The 21,336-nt window shown below is 60.1% G+C and overlaps 1 protein-coding gene across 2 annotated transcripts; it reads right to left on the bottom strand.

Moving 5' to 3' along the window:
* Positions 1-100: 100 nt before the first annotated feature.
* CYP11A1 (cytochrome P450 family 11 subfamily A member 1) lies at positions 101-10,743 on the bottom strand. Of its 2 annotated transcripts, none has more exons than XM_008253734.4 (9): positions 10,379-10,743; positions 7,878-8,033; positions 5,805-5,995; positions 4,848-5,051; positions 4,446-4,606; positions 1,437-1,603; positions 1,177-1,255; positions 648-845; positions 101-363 (listed from the first exon to the last, which is right to left on the bottom strand). In XM_008253734.4, the coding sequence occupies exons 1-9, from the start codon at positions 10,645-10,647 to the stop codon at positions 232-234; spliced, it is 1,557 nt and encodes a 518-aa protein (XP_008251956.1). In that variant the 5' UTR covers positions 10,648-10,743; the 3' UTR covers positions 101-231. The 2 variants fall into 2 exon arrangements, with proteins under 2 accessions (XP_008251956.1, XP_051690621.1); XM_051834661.2 differs by lacking the exon at positions 10,379-10,743 and adding an exon at positions 8,715-8,925.
* Between the last annotated feature and the right edge of the window lie 10,593 nt (positions 10,744-21,336).

Here is a 21,336-nt window from a genome sequence, read left to right as displayed (position 1 = left end):
GTCTCCACGGAGAGGGCCTCTAAGTGGGTGCCTGAGCCCCTGAGGCTTCTGTACTGGGTGACAAACACCCCAGGGGCTCCAGGGGAAGGAAGACCCTCCGTGCGGTTCGGCCGTTTATTGTCCTGATGAGGGCGAGGAAGGGGCAGAGTGGGGAAGAGGAGCGGGGTGGGGCCAGAGATGAACCGACAGCCGTGACTCCCCTCACTGGTGGGGCGGGGCCTTCCCCTCCCATCACGCGGGGGGCGTGTCCTGATGGAGAGGCCGGAAGGTTAAGATGATGGGCTTTTCGGGCATCAGGATGAGGTTGAACTTGGTACCCACGTCGCTGAGCTGTTGGCTTTCGATTCTGAAGTTCTCCAGCATCTGAGGATGGGAGATGAGGGAGGGGGCTTCGGTGGGGGCAGGGCAGGTCCTCCCCCACCCCACACTCCTGTAGCCCCAGGCTTGTGCACCTGCAGGCAATGCCTGCTGGGTGTGACTTGAGGGTCACCACCAGCCCCTCCTTCAACCCTGCACACGGCACCCGCAAATACACCATCAGTGCTTGCAAACCTGGGTGTAGCCTTGACCCTCACTGGTCCACAAGCCCCGCCCCTTCCCTCCACCGCCCTGGGCCCGATGATGATGAAGAGGAGGAAGATGCTTACATGGATGAGGAAGATGCTCATCTCCACCTCGGCGATCCTGCGGCCCAGGCACTGCCGCACACCCCAGCCAAAGCCCAGGCTCCGGAAGTGAGTGGCGTTCTTGTCCTTGTCCAGCCATCGGGTGGGGTCAAACTTCTCTGGGTTGGCAAAGAAGCTAGGTTCCCGGCCCATGGCGTAGTTGGCCACCTGCACCAATGTCTAGGCAAAGGGGGAGGGGTGGAGGCCTGAGGGAGCCCCTCCTGCAGCCACGAGCCCAGTACCCAGCCGGACGGGCGGGATGGGCTGCGCTGCCCACCGCCCCGCACTGACAGCCTGTCCCCAAGCCTTGCCCACCTCCCAGGGACCCCAGACGACGCACAGCCATGGGACCTTCAAGGGGCCAATCCTGTCCATGCAGCCCTTCATGCAGCCTTGGACAGCCACTGCCACCCACGGGCCCCCCAGCCCACCCACCAGGTACAAGGGCAGAGCAGAGCCCCCAGCCTTCCCTGTGTGCCTGGCAGAGCCCGGGGCCCCTGGCTGCACCCACCTTGGCAGGTATCATGTAATCCTGGAGGACCAGGTCATTTACGAGGTATCTCTGCAAAGTCACCGAGATGGGGTGCAGCCTGCGGGAGGCGGGTTCTCAGGAGCTGACGCAGGCCACGCCCCCCACCCCCTCAGCCCCACCTGCTGAGGGCCCTGGGGGCAGCGTCCAGGTGCTGCTCCTGCACCAGCCCAGGCCCGTGACCTTGCCCCCCGGCCCCGCCCAGGGTTCAGGGCAGTGGGCACAGGTGGGTGGGTGCTTGCCTCAGCGTCTCCTTGATGCTGGCCTTGAGGAGCGGCACCGACTGCAGCATCGCGGTCATGTCTCCCTGGGCCTGGCGCCGGGCAGCCAGGACCTCCGCCCGCAGCATCTCCTGCACCCTAGGGCAGCGCCCCATCTCATACAGGTGCCACTGCAGGGTCATGGACGTCTGTAGGGGAGGGCCTGTCACTCCCGGTCCAGGTCCAAGGTCCAGGTCCAAGGTCCAAGGTCCAAGGTCCAGGACAGGCGACACTTCCCACTGCCAAGGACCTGCCCCTCCTCCCCGGCCCCCATCCCGGGCTCCAGGACCGCCATCCACAAAAGCCAACAACTGGAAGGGCAGATGTGCGAGAAAACCCCGGCCCTGCCCTGACCCCGCCTGTCTGCCTGCAGGGGGCCCAGCCGCACTGCCAGACTCCCGAGGCTGTTGGTGGCCACTCCTCTTCCTGGGATGGCCAACCTCTGAGTGTCAGCCCTCCCCCAACCACACACACACACGTGCACACACACCACACACGTGCACACATATCACACATGCGCATGCATACACACCACACACACACCGCATACATGTGCACGCACACCACACACATGCACACACCACACATGTGCACACACCACACACGTGCACACACCACACATGTACACACACCACACATGTGAGCGCGCACCACACACGCACATGCCACACATGTGCACACACGTACACACAAGTGCACACACCACACACGTGTGCACACCACACACATGCACACACCACACACACACGTGCACACACACCACACGCACCCCATCCCAGGAGACCTGCAAACCTCAGCCTTCACCTGCACATCCGAGCCTGGAGTCCAGCTCCTAGACCCTGCACCAGCCCAGCCTGCCTTCTTGCCTCTCCTGCAATGGTTCCCACTTGACCGGCTAACGCCATTCTAGCCAGAGCTTGGGACCCTCAGCCCTCGGCTGCAGGGCCAGGGACCCCCCAAGGAGAGGCTCGGACACCCTCCTCTCTCCTTCAGCCAGGAAAAAGCCTCACCGGGTCCCATCCCAGCAGTGGGGGGGCCCCCGCTGAAGCGCAGAGGCCCTGGCCTGCCCCCCCCCGCCTGCCCTTCCTGCTCCAGCCTGAACTCCGCCCCTGCTGCTTCCCCTCCCTCCCTGGGAAGCACAAGTGCCCACGAGGGGTGCTGCCATGCTCCGTGGGAAATGGAATTAAACCATCAGTTTATTTTCATGAAACGGGGGCTGGTGTGGTTTAAGCCGCCACCTGCGACACCGGCACCCACATGAGCACTGGTTTGAATCCTGGCTGCTCCACTTCTTATCCAGCTCCCTGCTAATGCACATGGGAAAGCAGTAGAAGGTGGCCCAAGTGCTTGAGCCCCTGCACCCATGTGGGAGACCCAGAGGAAGCTCCTGGCCCCCGAATTCAGCTCTGCCCAGCCCCAGCTGTTGCAGCCATTTGGGGAGTGAACCAGCAGTGGAAGATTCTCTCTCTCTAACTCTTTCAAATAAATCCTTTAAAAAAAAAATCATGAACTCCATTGTGGGGAGCAAACCGGACTAGACTGAGTTACTGGAATTAAGACTTATTCTATGCATCTGCTCTCCCACAATATGGCGCTGGGAGAGAGGTAAATAGCTTCCGCACAGCTGCCTCCAGTTCAACCAATAAACTGTAGGACTTGCTCCTGATTGGAGAGCAGCGTACTCGGCGTGTGGGCAGCCGAGTTAGGATTGGCGGAGGAGGACTATAAAGGAGGAGAGAGACGGCATGCACCAGGAACATCTAAGGGGAACATCTAGCTGAAGGAACACCTGTGCAGCCCCCGAGAAAGCCGGCCGGCGGTGTGCCGCTCCCCTGCGGAAGTGGGGAATGTGGCCAGGGGGAACTGCCCTTCCACGGAGGTGGAAGGGACGGTAGCCAACCCGGGAAGAACCAGCAGCAAACCCGGGGAGGGCCGAGCAGACAAAAGAACAGCGCAGGGTCCTGTGTCGTTCCTCCACGAAGAGGGGGAGCGACATAATGGTGCCGTGACTCGGATATGAAGCCTAGGCAGGGTTTAGTGTCGTTCCCCCATGAAGAGGGGGAGCGACACTCCATGATATAAGAAGTCTTTTTTCAAAGTTTGTGGAGTCATCCCCCGTCTTCCCACCCCACCCCACTCCTGCCATCACACTGGTCTTTCCGTGAACTTGTTCAAGACCTGCACACACAGTAGCTGAGAAGGCAAGCCCACAGCCCCCAGGGCTTCTGCACAGGCGTCTCCCGCCCGCCCCTCCCCGCCCTGCACACCTCCACAGCCGCTCCTTCTCTGATCCAAGCCCCGCCCCCTGGCACGGAATCACCCGAGTGCAGGGCTCAGAGCAAACTGCTGTGTGGTACCCTTGAGACTGGCGAGGGAACCCAGCCCCCCCATCTGAGCATGAGAGACACCTAGATAGCACTCGGATGAGGCCATCAAGGTCCGGGAACTGCAGTGGGCAAGGATCTAACCCCACTGTGCCTTCCAGGAAAAGATGAAAGCTGAGTACACACACGGGGACACCTAGTGCCGGTGCCAGCGCGGATGCCAGCCCTCCATGTGGAATTCCAGCTTCCAGCACCACAGGGAGCACCGCTCCTGGGATCCCAGCCCTGGGCTGTGTGCACCGGCCCCGCCTCCCGGCCAGCCAAGGACAAAGCTGATCATCAAACAGGCCCAATAATTCACCCTCACCCTCACATCAGCAAGGGGCGTCTTACGCATTGTGAAATGGATGAGAAGGTGCATGGAGTCGGCAGCACGGTGCATGGGGGGAGGGAGACGGGCACAGCCGAGGCCTGGAGGCGCCATGGGCACCCCGCCTCCAACCGCAGCAACGCCCAGCCCTGCCTGCATGAGCCATGTCTTCCCCATGGAGCTGGGGGTGGGGGGAAGGGAGGGATGGTTGTCCCCTCCTCACAAACAGAGCCCAGCTTGGAGCCAGGGGCCTCGGTGCCCTGGGACATCGGGGAGGGGATGCCCTGGGCCCCTCACCGTGTCCACACCTCCGGCCAGCATCTCGGTGACATTGGCCTTGATGTCCTCGAAGGACAGCTTGCTGGTCCCCAGGAGGCTGTAGAGGATACCACGGTAGCTGCCCCCAAGGTCCTGCTTCTGCCTCAGGTCCCAGTAGAAGCTCTGGGTGTATTTGTCAGCTGTGTGGGGCGGGGGGGAGTAGAGAAACAACAGGAGTGGGCTCCCACACCTTAGCAGTCTTCAAACCTCTCTGTCCAGAAAAATCTAGAACTGCCGGCCACTGCCAGCCCCCAGCCCACCCCAGCCCCCGCCTGCCAGGCGCCCAGGGCCTCCCCAACACCACCCCCGGGGGCTGGGGTTCCCACGGGCACAGGCGAGGCCTGGGGCTTCCAGCCTGGGCCCTCCAACCCTGCCCCTCACCGTTGGTGAAGATCACGTCCCACGCGGCCACGTGGTCCCTCCAGGTCCTGGTGCGGAAGAGGCGGAAGAGGCTCGGTGGCAGGCTGAGCATGGGGACGCTGGTGTGGAACATCTGGTAGACCGCGTCGATGAACCGCTGCGCCTCGGGGTCCACCGTCTCCTCCAGCATCCCCAGGCGCTCCCCGAACATGATGTTGGTGATGGCTGCGGGGGCGGGGGAGCCCTTCCAGCGGGGCCGTCCGAGGGCCCCGGCGCCCCCTCCCACCACAGCCAGGAGCTCTGGACCCCTCCTCAGCTGCCATCCGCAGAGACAGAGGCCTGAGCTCCCCGGGGCTGAGGCAGGGCTGACAAGGGGCCCTCGGAGGGGGCAAGTGGAAGGCCCCCAGCAGGGGTCTCTGGGAAGCAGGGGCTCCCAAGAGCCAGGAGAGAGGGTCCCGGACTGGGCTGTCCTCCGCCCGGCCGGTTCCCATCCGTAGTGGACGGCGTTGGCCCAGTACTTCCTGCAGAGGGCAGGTGGGTGCTCCCTGGGAAAGCAGCCGTCCAGGGCCCAGTCTGGCTGGACCTGAGGGGTCACCACAGCTTCAAGCATTCCCTGCCAGCAGGTAAGGAATTTGATCTCGTCCCAGCTCTGGGGTCACCCCAGAGTCTCCACAGTGACACTATGGTCTCCACCAAGCCACAGGCCCTTTGCATGTGCTGCCAGACCCCTGCGGCGACTCCAAAACTCAGACTGAGTGTCCCTGCCAGACCTCCAGGGGACAGTCTGGTGCCCTAGAGAAGCAGACCAGAATGAAGGGCTGACCCCCAAACCTGCGGGTGGAGGTGGAGGGTGGAAGCTCTGGCCGGGTCTGGCCGGGGTCTTGGGTAAGAGGTCGAGTGCTGGTTCCCTACCCAGCCCACCCCCCGCCCCCCCCCCACGCTCCCAGCCCAAGCTGGCAGCAGGCGCCAGCCCCTTACACTCGAAGGCAAAGCGGAACAGGTCGTCACTGATGTCGCCTGAGAACACCCCCTGCTGGACGCGACCGTGCAGCATGCGGACGAAGTCCTGCGACACGGCCTCCAGGAGGGGCACGAAGTTCTTGATGGCATCGGGGGCCATCACCTCCTGGTTCAGGGCCACGCGGTCTCTCTTCCAGGCCTGGGCCTTCCTGCGAAAGCACAGGCCCTCAGGGCTGCCCCCAGCACATAACAGACCCTGGGCCCGGCCGCAGAGCACAGAGCTGGGCTCGCGGCCCCCGCCCGCTCCTCCTCCCCCTCCCTGCCCTGCCTGGCCCGGGGGAGCAGGGAGGAAGGAGAACAAACCCTGGGCTCGCCTGCTCCCCACTCTTCCCACACTGGAAGCAGACCCTACAGTGCGCACGCCTGTCCCGGGGCCTCAGCTGCCATTCCGGGGCCTTCCTGACTCTTCCAGACCAAATGCCCCGGCCTCCCCTCTGCTGCACCCCAGAGCACCCTGGGATTCACTGGGCAGGAGGCAGATCTCAGGGCCTGGAAACCCCCCCCCCCCATGCTCTGTGCTCTGGGAGCTGAGCTTGCTGATGAGAGTCCTTATAAACCCCCACCCCCACCCCACACACCCCGGGGGACACTGGGACTGTCACAGCTGCCCCTCCCCCAGCCGTCCTCGCTGTCCAGGGGACCTGCGGGCCTCCCCCTCTCTTCTGCATCGTTCTGCCCAGTTGCAATTCTTTTCTAAAAGGTACTTTCAGAAAAATGTTAAAATATATATATATATATATATATATATATATATACACACACAGGGCCAGCACCATGGCGTAGTGGGTAAAGCCACCATCTGCAATGCCCACTGGCATCCCATTTGGGCGCCGGTTCAAGTCCCGGCTGCTCCTCTTCTGACCCAGCTCCCTGCTAACGCACCTGGGAAGGCAGAGGAAGATGGCCCCGGTCCATATCTGGGGACTGGCATTGTGGCACAGTGGGTTAAAACGCTGCCTGTGACACCAGCGCCCCATATGAGAGCACCGGTTGGAGTCCCGGCTGCTCCACTTCCAATCCAGCTTCCTGCTAATGCACCTGGGAGAGCAGCATGAGATGGCCCGAGTCCTTGGGCCCCTGCATCCACATGGGAGACCCAGAAGGAGCTCCTGGCTCCTGGCTCTGGCCTGGTCCAGCCCTGGCCATGGCAGACATTCAGGGAGTGAACCAGCGGATGGAAGATCTCTTTCTCTTTAACTCTGCCTTTCAAATAAATAAAATAAATCTTTATTAAAAAAAAAAAAAAAACAGTGCCAAGCTCTGGGGGACTTCCCTGCACGGACCCACTGGTAGGGTGGGAGGCGGTGCTTCCACGCCGCAGGGCCGTTGTGGGCTGTCTGCCTGCGGCGGCTGCTCGGAGCAGCACCGGCGCGTGTCAGGACGTCGCAGATTCCACAGCAGCCGCATCACAGGGACGAGAGGCTCCCGCACCCACAGAGCACGGCCAGCCACTTGCAAAGCAGCGCAGGTCCGTCCGCCCCGCCGTCTCAGCGCCTGTTGAGTTTTGGTTTGTTGGCGTTTTTTTGTTGTTGGTTTTTTTTTTTTTTTTTTGGTTTTTTGTTTTTCATTTTTGAAAGGCAGAAAGGCAGACAGAGGCCTTCCCTCCACTGAGTCACTCCTCCATGTTGGCCAGGAGCTGGGAACTCCATCCCAGCCACCCACATGGGTGGCAGGAAGCTAAGAGCTGGAATTGGAAGAGGAGCAGTGCCGGGACTCGAACCCCGGGAACTCAGACAAGGGCCGCAGGCCTCCTGGGCAGCATCTTAACCATGGCTCCGGAGGCCCGCCCCGTATTTGAAGTCTTTGATGAGCGGTTGGCAGACAACGGCTTCTGCTACCCACCCGCAGGCGGCCCGGCCCTGCTGCCACGCCCCCGCCCCCCGCCGGCGCCTGGCAGGAGGCCTGCGCACAGTGGGGCCTCAGGAAGGCGCAGCCCTAATGAGCGAAGCAGGGCTCGGCAAAGGCCCGGACAGGAGAGGTGACGTGGAGACTGTCACCCGCTGCGCCCCTGGGGACCCGGCCAGGACTCACTTGAGCAGGACGCCCACCGGCCTCCGGTAGTACTCGTGATAGGCGACCCAGGGCGGGATGAGGAACCGCTCGGGGCTGGGGCCCTCCGACTTGAACAGCAGAGCCACGTCCTCGGGATCCATGATGTAAACGGACTCCACGTTGCCCAGCTTCTCCCTGGACGGGGGTGGGGTCGGGGAGGGGCTGAGGTCTGCAGCAGGGCTCAGCTGCCTGCTGGCCCCGCCCCTTCTCTGAAGCGCAGGTAGAGCCAACACGGAATGCATAACGCTGACCTCTGTTCAGTGGCATGACCCCTGCAGCTGCCAGCCTTGGACAGGCCACACCCTCACCCAGAGCCCTCCCCTAGGGTCCACACCCGCGGCCGCTCCCCAGCCTCGCGCAGAGCGCAGGACAGAGCGCATGCGCAGGCATCCCTCAGGGCGCGCCCTGAGGCACCTGGCAAGGCTTCCCCACCCACCGCCCACCCCTACTAGGCCATGTTCCCAGCCGGCTGGTCCCTACTGCGCTTTAGGATCAAACTTCTGGGAGTGGCCTCCCTGCTCTTAGAAAGTCTATCCGAGGTCTGTGTTGGGAGTTGAGGGCTACACCTGTTGGCGCGGGTGTAGCGCCAGACAGAAGGGCCCTGCGGCAGCGGTTCAGAGACCCCCGCCGGGAGGACCACAGGGAGACCGGAGCTGGCTTGGCTGAATGCAAACAAGTCTGCAGACGCCCAAGGTCTCAGCCTCCAGCTTCCAGACCCGTGTGAAAAAGGCATTTCTGTTGTTGAAGCCAGAGACGGAGGAAATGCAACAGCTAGGAAACCACAGGAAAACCCCGTTCTTGCTGTCTGGTAGCTACCTTAGAGAGCAAATCGAAGATAGAGCTTAAGGGGCCCGCAGGCGTCGTGGTGCCACAGGTAAAACCGCCACCGGCAGCACCAGCATCCCTAAGGAGTGCAGGTTGGAGTCCCGGCTGCTCCACTTCTGATCCAGCTCCTTGATAATGAACCTGGGAAAGCTAGAGGATGACCCAAGTCCTTGGGCCCCTGCCACCCACGTGGGAGACCTGGAAGGAGCTCCTGGCTCCTGGCTTCAGCCTGGCCCAGCCCCAGCCATTGCAGCCATTTGGAGAGTAAACTTGTAGACGGACACATTCTCTCTCTCTCTCTCTCTCTCTCTCTCTCTCTCTCTCACTTTGCCTTTCAAATAAATTAATAAATCTCTTCTTTAAAAAAAAAAAGGTTGTGGAAAATGGAATTAAAAGAGAAGACATTTTGGTGCAAAAAACTTTGAAATCTGTGCATATTTTTTGCATAATATGCAATTTTTGTGAAGTCTTTGATGACCCCCCCCCCCATGCATGATTTCAAAGTCTTGTGTGCCAGAGGAAATTGATCCTTTAATTCCAGGTTCCAGGAGCTTAAGACCTTGTAAGATATCGGCAGAGCTGAGGTCGGGTCTGCTGCTTGTGTGCTCTCAGCAGCCGAGCAAGGAGTGGGAAGCGCGCCGTCTCCCCGCTGGGGGTTTTAGAGCCCTCCCGCTGTGCCCCAGGCTGTCAGCCACCGCACTGGAGGACGCACAGAGCAGGGTGCCGGACTCCAGCCCTGCCCGTGCGCCGACGAGCTGTGCGACTTCAGCGAGACCCTCTCCCGCCTGAGCCTCGGTTTCCTCCATCTATAAAACGGGGAGAAACACACCACCCTCAAAGACACAGCACCCAGAAAGGGGCCTCGTAAAACCAGGGGCTCCCCTGGGGAGGGAGGAGCTGGCGACCCACGGGAGGAGCAGGGAGGTTAGGACAGGTCTGGGAGAAAGAGAGGGCAGAGGTGGGAAGGTGCAGCGGCTCCCTGGGGGGTGGGGGGTGGGCTGGGTGCCCTTCCTCCAACTGGGGGGGGGGGGGGCAGAGAAGAAAGGTGGGGAAGGGAGAGCCTTCGCGGGTTGATAGAGACCCACTGATTAGAGTGAGATGTGCCCCAGCCACTGCCTCCCGCACCGCCCCCCCCATACCTCCCAGCGGTGCGGGAGAACCCAAGTGGGCTCCAGAGGCCCCGCCCAGGACTCCACTACCCAGGCTCTGGGGGTTCCAGGGCTGAAACCCCAATCCGCCTGGTCCTCCTCGGGGGAAGCAGCTGCCCCAGGGCCCCAGGGGCTGAGCGAGGGATCCCCCACTTGGCACCTGCCCAGGCGCCCTGGTGGGGGTCGCAGCTGGAGGGAGGCACTCGGCAGGGCTTGCTCCCTTTGGAAACCTTTGCCTCCTCCCCACCACCACCCCCAGGGCCTGGAAGAAATAGCAGGGGGCTCCAAACATTGGTGGAAAATGGTTTGAAAACCTAAGCTCTGTTGGGTGCAAAACAGTTACGGAATCACACACAGCTTCTGGATAATGCTCATTTTCTAAGGAATGTCTGAAGGTGGATCAGAAGGCCAGCGGGAGCGGAGCAGCCGGGACAGAGCTCGGACTGCAGGCCCCCGGCCTCCCTGCCCCTGCCCCGCGCCGGAGCCCCCAGCCTCCACCAGGCTTACCTGTAAATGGGACCGTACTTCTGGAAGTTCTGCACATGACGATAATGGACCCTGTGTGTGCCCTTCTCCCGCCAGAAGTGGTACAGGTTCAGCCAGCCATTGTCCCCAGGGGAGGGGATCTCGTGGTAGGGCCGAGGGCTGCGGGTGGCCATGCCCACTCCCTCACGGGTGGGCACCCCCGGGTGACCCAGGCCCTCCTGGGCAGTGCTCAGGGAGGCCTGGCAACCTCTGAGGAAGACTGAGCGGGAGGGGAGCCCCCTGGCCAGCATGCTGCTGTCCCGACTGTCGCTGTCTCAGCTCTGGGATCTGTCCCTGAACCCCCAGGGCCAAATTTATAACCAGCAGCTCAAGGCTAAACTGGAAGCTGGAAAACCCTGAGCCCGTCTCCCTCCTCCTCCTCCTCCTCCAGCTGGCTCCGCCCATACCACAGCCCCTCCCAGGCTGCCACACAGACTCCAGGTAAGGTTCTCTCCAGAAGCACAGGGAGCCCTCTGCCTCTGTGCTCAGCACCAGCCCCAGCTGAGCCCTCCAGCTGGCCCTGCTGGCCCTGCCGGATTCTGGACCTGGGGGGCAGGGGTGCCCGGAGGAAGCAGACACCAGGCCAAGGGGGTCTCGCATCCCCCTCACCGTGACCCTACTGTCTACACACAAGGAGCATCAAAACGTTCATGCAAAGGAGAATTCAAAGATAAGTTCATTTTGATGCAAAAAAAGTTTTTTTAATTAATTTATTTGAAAGGCAGAGTTACAGAGAAAGAGGGAGAGACAGAGAGAAAAGTCTTCCATCCACTGGGTCACTCCCCGAATGACCACAACGGCTGGGGCTGGGCCAGACCAAAGCCAGGAGCCAGGAGCTTCCTCCAGGTCTCCCACAGCATTTGTGCTGTCTCCTGGTGCTTTCCCAGGCTCGTTAGCAGGGAGCTGGATGGGAAGTGGAGCAGCCAGAAATCAAACTGGTGCCTCTATGGGATGCTGGCACTGCAGACGGCAGCCTTGCCCGCTACGCCACAGTGCCGGCCCTGCAAAAGAATTTTTGATATGCATACATACAACAACAGGGTTTTCAAAAAGTTTATGAAAAGCACTCAGTGTGAAAAGCTACGCAGTGCGTGTCAGACGTTGTGTGCTACAGAGCAAACCAAACTTCCCGTCCCACTTCCCATGAGTCTCCCGGAGCTCCCTTACTCTGTGAGAGGACAAACTGATTTGGGGCCGTTCCTGACATTCCAAGTCGGCTTTTTTGTGTTTTCTGCAGATGACAGAAGGGGAAGGGTGCTCTCGTATTGTTTTAAGTTGCTGTACAGGTCGCTGTGAACCCAGAGACAAAGAACAAACAAGCAAGTGGAGATCGTCCACGGGCGGTTGGGCAGAGAGCAGGCACCCCTCGGGCTCCGTCCTGACCCAGTTCAGTCACCGGCAGAACAAATGTGCCGAGTGAGGACTGGGGGCGGGGCTGGGGGAGGGGCTTCACGAGCAGCCAGCGCCTTCGCGTGAATGCAAACCCTCCCTGAGACGTGCATTTTATAGAACCCAAGTCCACCTCAAAGAGAAAGACAGCACCTGGTCACCCAGGGGTCAAATCCCTTCAGCTCAGGTGTGAGCTCCCCCTCCTGGGATGGGGTGGGCAGGGGGGGACGGTCCCTGCCCAAGGGCAGCAGGTTGGCACCCTGGGAGAGGCACTGCTCACATCAAAGGGAGGCGGGGAGGCGGGGCCTGGAAGCCAGCGGCTCCCTGGCAGCCACATGCGGGGTCCCAGCGAGAGACCCTGAAGGATCCGGCTGGGCCAGGTGGCAGCCCAAGGACTTGCTCTGTCCCTGGGCCCGTGGGTGCATCGGGGTGTCCAGGCACAAGCTCCCGTGGACGGGGTGGCGAGTCTCTGCCGAATGACTCAGGGGAGAAGCCAGGACAGACCTCCTCAGCCATCTTGGAACTGGGTGCAGGCAGATGACTCGGGGCTCCCCCACCCGACATCCCCTCCTGCCGTATTGGTCAAGGCAGGCGCCCAGTGGAACCCACTCTGACGTGCGGCAGCAGGGACCTCCCACCAGCGCCTGCTGCGGCACCTGTGCCCTGTGGGGCCAGCAGGCGGTCACCCAGCAGCCCTGAGATAGGATCTGAGTGACAGCCCTGGCAGCTTGGCATCATGGCCTGACTTCTCACCCCCTTGCCGTAGGCGCTGATTCATGAAAGGAATATTCTGGAAACAAAGAAAGAAAGTCTCATGGCAAGCTGGTACCTGATGGGAACAGGACAAAAGGGCAGGTGTGGGGCTGGCGCTGTGGCTCATTTGGTTAATCCTCCGCCTGCGGTGCCGGCATCCCATATGGACACCGGGTTCTAGTCCCGGTTGCTCCTCTTCCAGTCCAGCTCTCTGCTGTGGCCTGGGAGGGCAGTGGAGGATGGCCCAGGTGCTTGGGCCCTGCACCCCATGGGAGACCAGGAGAAGCACCTGGCTCCTGGCTTCGGATAGGCATAGCTCCAGCCGTAGTGGCCATTTGGGGAGTGAACCAACAGAAGGAAGGCCTTTCTCTCTGTTTCTCTCACTGTTTAATTCTATCTGTCAAATAAAAAAAAAAAAAGGGGCGGGTGTGGGGACCTGTGGCTGCACCCCTCAGTCCTGCCCCGGAGCAGCTGCGCCAACGGCCTCTCCTTCCGTTCCGTTCCCCGGCCACTGCCTCGTGGTCTCCCTCATTCTTTCCACGAATGGTTGAACTTTCACTTGGCTTGACCTCCATGCATGGTTTACCTAAGCAATGCAGGTGGTTAAAAAAAAAAATCAGGTAGCCTCATCTACCCGTCTGGATTTAACCAGAGAAGCAGACCGGGTGAAGACTGGTGTTAGGAGACAGACTGCAGCTACGGGCTGGTAGACAGGTCCACAGCCCAGAAGGCTGGCGATCGGGCGGGAAGGGCAGCCCGGGAGCCCCCGGCGGGCAGGATGGAACTGCAGCTCCCAGGCCCAGCTCCCCAGGCCGTCCCGCGGCTGCTCCAGGCCCGCTCTGACCACCCCACTGACCTTCAAGCTTCCAGTCAGCTGGTGATGGACACTTGGCACAGCCCACATGACAGTGCTGAGTCACCGGGCACCGCAGGCTAGCCACGCCGACCCGGGAAAGCAGAAACCAGGACAAACGCACGGGAAACAGGGCGTTCTGTACTCCGAACCTTTCCTCCCGACACCCTTCCCACTCCATCGGCCACGAGAGCCCAGTTCCAGGAACCTGGAATTCCGTGTGTGCCGTCAGCTGCTGTCTTCCAGTGCACCGGCAGGAGGCTGGATCGGTACGGCTGGATCGGTACGGGGTGCAGGGTGCCAGGCAGCCGCTTAACCCCGGCTGCACCACAGCGCCCACCATTTCTCCTTCCCTTGGTCCAATCTTAGTTCCCAGGGCCACTTCCTGTATCTGGCAAAGCCACGATACAGACACATAAATAATTAAAAAAAAAATGCAGACTGTTGATTTGGGGCATATATTCAGAGTCTGCTTGGACTTCAACTTTAAGACTTAAGGCCCCTGCCCCCCAGAATGGCCAGAGTTCGGAGCCTGTGGGTGGGTGGGCAGGGCCCATCCAGCCATGGCTCAGAGGAAGGCCACTGGGGGCCTCGAGCAGTCCCCAGAGTCCAGGGCCTTGCTTTCCCCTGGGCTCGGTGCTTTCTCTAAGCAAGAGCTCCCACTGTCTTCAGGATGGACCCCCGTCCCCCGTCCCCATTGCCTTTTTGTGGCCAGCATTCCTCCTCGGCTCCAGGATTGCAGGGAGCACACGGCCACCTGTTCGTGTGTGGGGAAATGAGGCACAGGAGGCAATTCAAAGATGGCACCCAAAGGAAGTAAGGTGGGCGGGACCAAAAGTCATTTACCACCAAAGCTGATTGGCCATGCAGCATCAGGGGAGGTGACAACTGATGATGAGTGTACAGACATATGGCTGGTCCTGTAAAAAGTCGCCCTGTAAAATGACCTTTTAAGTAATTGGTTGGTCCTTATGCCCTGCCCCAGTAATCCTGCGGTCTTGTGCTTTAAAAGGCTTTGCTACGCGCTCAATAAATGAGTTCTTGCCTGACTTGACTCCCCGCTGCGTCTGACTGTCTCCGGGATCTGGGAGGCTGGGGAACGGGCGAGCTGGGGAACGGGCGAGCGGCGCACTTACCTTTCTTCGGACCCAGACCATGCTCGTTCGGGTGGACTAAGACCCTGCATCTGACGCCCAGCGTGGGGCATGACCAGTAACTTTTCGGCCAAAGCTAAGCGGTCTGTCAGGGAAAGTGAAACCTTCAGGATGGGTGATGCAGTTTCGTCCCAAAAGGACCCGGCCTTAAAGGCCTTACGCTATATGTTAAAAAGTGTCTGGGAAGCCGTCATAACCTTGGCCCTTTGGATTCGGACGGCCAATCTCTTTTCTTGGAACACTTGGTCACGGGTGGAAGAGCTCACCCTTGAGAGGGAGAGACACTTTGATACCACCCTTAAAGCATCCTTCCACCCGGACGCTATACCCCCACCTTCCAAGGGCGAGAGGGAGAGAGGCAGTGCAGGACTTGGGGGAGCCTAAAGACTCAGAGGACGATGGCGGGGAGAGGGAATGGGCTAAGTTTGATCAGGAACGCAGAGACCCCGTGGATGCACGAAAATGAAAATCGTCCCGCCTAGCCCATCCACCCCAGAAGGGCCAGGACCCCCCATACCTCCCAGGGACAGAGGTGGCCTCCCCCTATGTAGAGCCGTGGAGGGAGCTGTGTGATCCGGGCCCTTACGATTGCCCAGTAGGGGAGAGGAGAAATGAGGTGACTTTTGCGGAAGCTTATCCGGTGGACATAAAGCAGCGTAGGGAAGTGAACTCTGGGCCTGGGAACCTGCCGCCTCAGGCCTGCCCTGGTAATTCAGCTCCAGGCAGCAACAGACGTCTGGAGTGTTGTCCCTGGGAAGCGAAGGACTTACAGGAGCTTCGCAAGGCAGTGGCGGAAGACGGGCCGAACTCCCCCTGGGCCCAAACCCTGCTGCAAGACATAGCTCATCACCCATGTGTCCCCGAGGGCTGGTTGGTCGTGGCCAAGGCAGTCCTCGCGAGTCCCCAGTTCATAACGTGGTGTGCCGTCTCTAAGGAGGAGTGCCGGGTGAGGGCCGAAGCCAACCGAGCAGCCCAGCCGGCTACCCCCATTACGTATGCTATGCAGGCTGGGCGGGGAGGGATTCTCTACCCGCTCTGTGCCCTGCACAGGTGAGGCAGGCAGGACTTCATGCTCGGTACGAGCTGGATGAGGGCTCCCCTGCATCTCCCACCGCGGAGGTGCGACAGCCGGGAGAGTCATGGCCGGGTTTTATAGCCAGGGTCCAGCACAGTCTCCATCGTGAGTTGCTGGCTGGGGGCCTTCGGGACCAGTTTGTTAAATGCAAATGAATCCTGTACCGGCCTGAGGGGGCTCATAAATCCCCGAAAGCCGTTAAACTAAGGTGGAGCCTTCAGGTGTAGCGGCCCAGCGCTGCCTCAACCCATCACACCTCCCATCACAGAGGGCCCAGTGCCGCCCACCACACCTCCCGTCACAGAGGGCCTAGTGCCGCCCGCCACACCTCCCGTCACAGAGGGCCTAGTGCCGCCCACCACACCTCCAGTCACAGAGGGCCTAGTGCCGCCCGCCACACCTCCAGTCACAGAGGGCCTAGTGCCGCCCGCCACACCTCCAGTCACAGAGGGTCTAGTGCCACCTGCCACACCTCCAGTCACAGAGGGCCCAGTGCCGCCCACCACACCTCCAGTTAGTCACAGAGGGTCTAGTGCCGCCCACCACACCTCCAGTCACAGAGGGCCTAGTGCCGCCCATGTGCCACCCCTTTATGGGTATTCTCCCTTTTGTCTCCCTTGGATCGCCCGCCGCCATCTTGTAAATGTTTAAATTAAAAGTGCTGCCAAGACGTAAAATGACTCAACACTCTGCTAAAATTCCTCACAACCTATAAGGACAAACAATCATCAAACAAACAAAATAAAATAAAATAAAAAACCAACTTATGAAACAAAAAGGGAGAATCACACCCCCACAAGACCAGCTACAAATGGCCATGCTCACCTTAAATATTTTAAATTTTCCAAAACATCAGCCCTTGTCAGCCTTTTACAGACATTGGTCCCTCCAAGTACCCTACCTTTCGGTCAGGGTAAAATGGGAAAACCCACTAACGGGATGCTGGCGAGGACCAGACCCACGGATAAGGGCTGGTAGAGGAGTCGGATGTGTCTTCCCTCAGGGGAATTCCAACCCCGGATGGGTACCTGCAAGAAACCTTAAATATCCCCCCTTTGCCAAAGAATGTCACCCAGGAGTGACTTTTCTTTTCTCTCACGGGGATAAAAAGACCATATTGGACTCCCTGCCTCACTGTGACTGGAGCATCATGGGACATCAGGAGTGCTGTTTTTATGCTAATCCCTCCAGCATCATCAAGGACAAGGTCAAGACCCTCCAAGAAGATCTTGCAGCTCTAGTTACCTGTGGTCGGGCCTCGGGGGATGGCTTCCTTGTCTCCTCCCCCTTGTCCCTTGGTCTCCATTGTCCTTGTAAATTTGTCTAAGATTGCACTGCTGCAGTCCAGTTAATGGTGGTCCGACAACTATATGCCACTCTTTAAGAACTGGGTTAGGCCGCTCTTTAAGTGCCAGATTGGGAACTCTACATCCGCCCACGGCCACTGCCAAGATGCAGAGATGTAATACATCACACACTGAGTTGCTGAGGTGGTAGCCAATGACGGGTAAGGTCCCCGGGACAGCCCTTAACAGCTGGAGTGGTAGTCAAAGGCGGGTAAGATCCCCGGGACAGCCCTTAACAGCTGGAGTAGTGGTCAATGACGGGTAAGATCCCCAGGTCAGCCCTTAACAGCTGGAGTGGTAGTCAAAGGCGGGTAAGATCCCCGGGTGAGCCCTTAACAGCTGGAGTGGTAGTCAAAGGCGGGTAAGATCCCCAGGTCAGCCCTTAACAGCTGGAGTGGTAGTCAAAGGCGGGTAAGATCCCCAGAGGGGGACAACCTAAGACATGCTCCCTAAAGCACTGATCCCAGTCAGAGGGGACAGCCTAAGACAGGCACACTCTCTGCTCAGTTCCTCTTTTTCTCTCTTTTATATAAAACAAAAAAGGGGGAATCTGTGTGGAAATTAGGCACAGAAGGCAGTTCAAAGATGGCGTCCAATGGGAGGAGTTTGCAAAACCACCTGCTGGTGTCCTACCAGTTTCCTGCTCCCCAGGTCAACAGCCAAAGGTCAGTTCCAGAGAGCAAATGAAGAGGTGAGACAGGGCTCTTTGTAGCCGCTGGTTCACTCCCCAAATGCCTGCAATAGCTGAGCCGAACTGACCTTTGAGGCTCTGCATCAACACAGCCAAGGCAGCTGCGGTCTGTCTCTCACCAGCTGATGGCCCGGAGACACAGGCGGACTTGACTCCTCGCCAGCGAGCTGCCTGACACGGTCCCTGGGGCATCAGAGGACGCTGGCCACAGGGCCCAGCACAGGCCCGCTCTTGACGATCCTGGACATGCTGAGCGAGGCACAGGCTGAGTGCAGGGAGAAGCAGGCATGGCCCCCACCGAGCAGGACACGGTGTAGCTGCCTGAAGCTTGTCCCGATAACACACTCCGATAACCCTACAGGGGTCCCAGCCTCCCCTCCAGCAAAGCTCCCAGGAGAATCCTCGCTGCCCAGCACCACCCTATCTGATCACCCTGGTGACCAAGCCTTCCCAGCCCTCCCCCAGGGAAGGCACCCTAGAGGGAGTGCCGCTGGCTGGCAGTGAAACCTCAGCAGAAATTTCCCCTGTTGCAAACCCTGTGTCCAGGGGAAGAGGGAAGAGGGGAAGGGGAAGGGGCGGGGAGACCTGAAGGCAGACTGCACGCCCAGCGCTTGCCTGAGCCGCCCGCTGGCCCGGTAGGTGCACTGCCGCCCTCAACGTTGTGGCCTTGCTGTCCCCAACCTCTCAGATTCTGTCTCGCGTCTGGGTTCGTCCAAGGACCTCCACTGCAGCCATGTCCATTAACAGCAGGAGCCCAGTTATTTGAGCCATCACCACGTCCTCCCGGGGTCCACAGAAGTGGGAAGAAGGCTGGAGCCAGGAGCCTGAGCCGGCAACTGAACCCAGGCACTTGGAGCGGGTGGCGGGCACCTTAACCGCTAGCCCAACGCCCACTCCCTAAACCAATCCTCTGTTGCATCTTCCGTGGACTTTGCTTCTTGTTTTACAAGCCAGGACACTGAAGCTGGGACAAGAACGCACCCAGCGTTGTGGGAATTCAGGAGGAGGTGGGCTTGAGGCCAGGGCCATGAGGGCCTGGGTCTAGGGGGCCCTTCCCCCAGTCCAGGGCCCAGACAGCAGGCTCCAGCTGGCTGATGGCAGGAGGCACGGCCAGAGGTGGGCCTGGGAGCCCCTCTGCCCCAGACCTTGTAGGAATTTGAAGAAACAAAAGAATTTCTCCTTGGAGCCCTGTTCCTTCCTCACCAGCCCTCCCCTGTTGACCCTTATCTGGCCAGGATTCTGCAAGCCTGACTCAAAAGCAGCCCTGGGCCCCTTGAGCCGAGGTCTGCGGTCAGCTGCTCAGCCTCAGGCCAAGGCCTCAGCCAATCCGGCCAACCTTAAACCCTGGATCTCTGTGGTTGCCCCATTCCTTCTACCGCACCGCGCCCCCAGACCACCCACCGCGCATACACCCCGTCCCCACCACCTTCCTGGACAGCGAGCTCCGAGTTCCAAGAGAGCTGCTGAAGTTTCAACAAAACCACAGCCCGCTGGAGGAGCAGGTGCGTGCCAGGTGGGACGTCGCGGGACACCACCCACACTGAGTCTGTGGCTTCACGCTGGAGCACGTGACTTCCCTCTCCTCCTTGTTTTGGCCAAAACTCACCTGCCGGGAAATAAACGGCACACTTAAAACACCCGGCGAGGGGGCAGGCGCCTGGGACACCACGTGTCCTGGGTTCAAGTTCCAGCTCCACTTCTGATTCCAACTCCCTGCCAACGCACCTGGGAGGCAGCCGTGGTGGCCCAAGTACTTGGGTCCCTGCCGCCCATGCGGGGGTCCAGGATGGAGCTCCAAGCTCCCCTGGCTTGGGCCTGGCTCGGGTTCAGCTATTGCAGGCACCTGGGGAGTGAACCAGCGGCTGGAAGAACTCTCTCAAATAAATGAAAAATAGATTTTAGAATATTTTTTAAATGTAAAACACCCACATAAAAGACAGAAAGCTGTGGCACAGCAGGTAAAGCTGCCATCTTGGACACCAGCATCCCATCTGGGTGCTGGTTCAAGTCCCAGCTGTTCCACTTCTGACCCAGCTCCCTGATAAAGGCCTGGGAAAGCAGCGGAGCCCCTGCACTCATGTGGGAGACCTGGGTGAAGCTCCTGGCTCCTGGCTTTGGCCTGGCCTAGCCCTGGCCATTGCAGCCATCTTGGGAGTGAACAGATAGTTGGAAGACCTCCCTCTCTGTCTCTGACTTTCAAATAAATAAATCAATCTTCTAAAAAAGAGAGAGACAGAAAGTTGGCTGGAGTTGCACAAGGCTAGGGCCTGGAAGGAGTGGGCGGTGGGCGGGAGACATGAGGAAGGGGGCTTTTTTTTTTTTTTTTTTCGTAATCAGAGTTACAGAGAGGCAGAGGCAGAAAGAGGGAGAGAGAGAAAGCTTCCATTTGCTGGTTCAATCCCCCAAATGGCCACAACAGCCAGAGCTGGGCAAAGCAGAAGCCAGAAGCCAGGAGCCAGGAGCTTCTTCCAGGTCTCCCACGTGAGTGCAGGGGCCCAAGGACCTGGGCCATCTTCTACTGCTTTCCCAGGCCACAGCAGAGAGCTGGATGAGAAGTGGAGCAGCTGGGACTAGAACCGGCTCCCATATGGGATGCCAGCACTGCTGTCAGGGGCTCAACCTTCTATGACACAGTGCCGGGTGCTGAAAGCGAGAACGCCCTGCAGCTGTGGGGCTGGCAGCCCAGCTCTGGAATCTTCTAGAAGCCCTGGAGCTGTGCCAGTTAAAAGGGCGAGCTGTCCGGGGTGTGCGTTCTCCCCCCGGAGCTGTCGCTGAGCTCACTCACGCTGCTTCCACTCGGCCTGTCAGGGCTCAGGCCCCCCGAGCCGTGGGCCTCGTCCTCACAGACGCCCTGCACCCGGGGCCCAGCAGGCCTGGGCTACTTCCCGCAAAGCCACGGGAGATGCGTCTCTGCCAAGAAGTCACCAGTGCTTATCAGGAGTGGCTGTTGTCCCCCTGCAGGAGGGACAGCTGTTCTATCGGTAAACAGAGGCGGGACAGCAGCGGTCTTGCCTCACCGCTGACCTCGAGGCTGGAGTGACGTCAGCCGGGGAGGAAGCGGCTCCCAGCACCCTGCAGGGCACTGAGCTCCGCAGGGCGACCGGTGCCCTCCCCTCCCCTCCCCCCAGAGCTGAGGCAGCTCCGCCCCCGCTAACGCAATCTCCATTATTTACACTGCCCCACGGCGGGACCTGGACGGCGTCCACCATCTGGGCCTCAGCTCGGCTCCGGGTCAGGGCCGTGGGCACGGAGCCCCGGGAAGAGCCAGGCTGGACGTGGCTGCTTCATCTGCCCACAGCGGCAGTGGCACCCAAGATGGGCCTATGATTTGGTTTGGGCTGATGAGATGCAAGGAAGGGTTTTCCGGAAGCTTCTAGAAGAAAAGAAAGAGCTTCCAGGAGTGCATCCCTGCCCCTGGGTGAGGCTGAGTGTGGGAGGGACTCCGAAGAGCCCACAGAAAACAGCCTTGAAAGACGCTTGGGGCAGGCGCTGGGCCCAGCAGGTGAGACCTGGGACGCCTGCCTCCCGCACTGCAGCGCCTGGGCTCCGGTCCCCGCTCGGCTCCTGCTTCCAGCCTCCTGCTAACCTGATCCTGGGAGGCAGCTGCTGATGGCTCAAGTAGGAGCCCAGGCTGAGCTCCTGGCTCCCAGCTTAGGCTTGGTGCAGCCTGCCTGGCTCT

This window comes from Oryctolagus cuniculus, chromosome 12 (genome assembly GCF_964237555.1).
Source record: "Oryctolagus cuniculus chromosome 12, mOryCun1.1, whole genome shotgun sequence".
Taxonomy (NCBI): Eukaryota; Metazoa; Chordata; class Mammalia; order Lagomorpha; family Leporidae; genus Oryctolagus; species Oryctolagus cuniculus.
The sequence above is the reverse complement of the archived record's forward strand: the minus strand, read 5'-3'. Positions and strand labels throughout refer to the sequence as shown.

Coding starts and splice junctions, on each gene's coding strand:
- CYP11A1 (XM_008253734.4), bottom strand. CDS start 10,647: ATGCTGGCCAGGGGGCTCCCCTCCCGCTCAGTCTTCCTCAGAGGTTGC. Junction 5,052..5,804: donor GTTCCGCTTTGCCTTCGAGT/GTAAGGGGCTGG, acceptor CCGCCCCCGCAG/CCATCACCAACATCATGTTC. Junction 1,256..1,436: donor AGCATCAAGGAGACGCTGAG/GCAAGCACCCAC, acceptor CGCCTCCCGCAG/GCTGCACCCCATCTCGGTGA.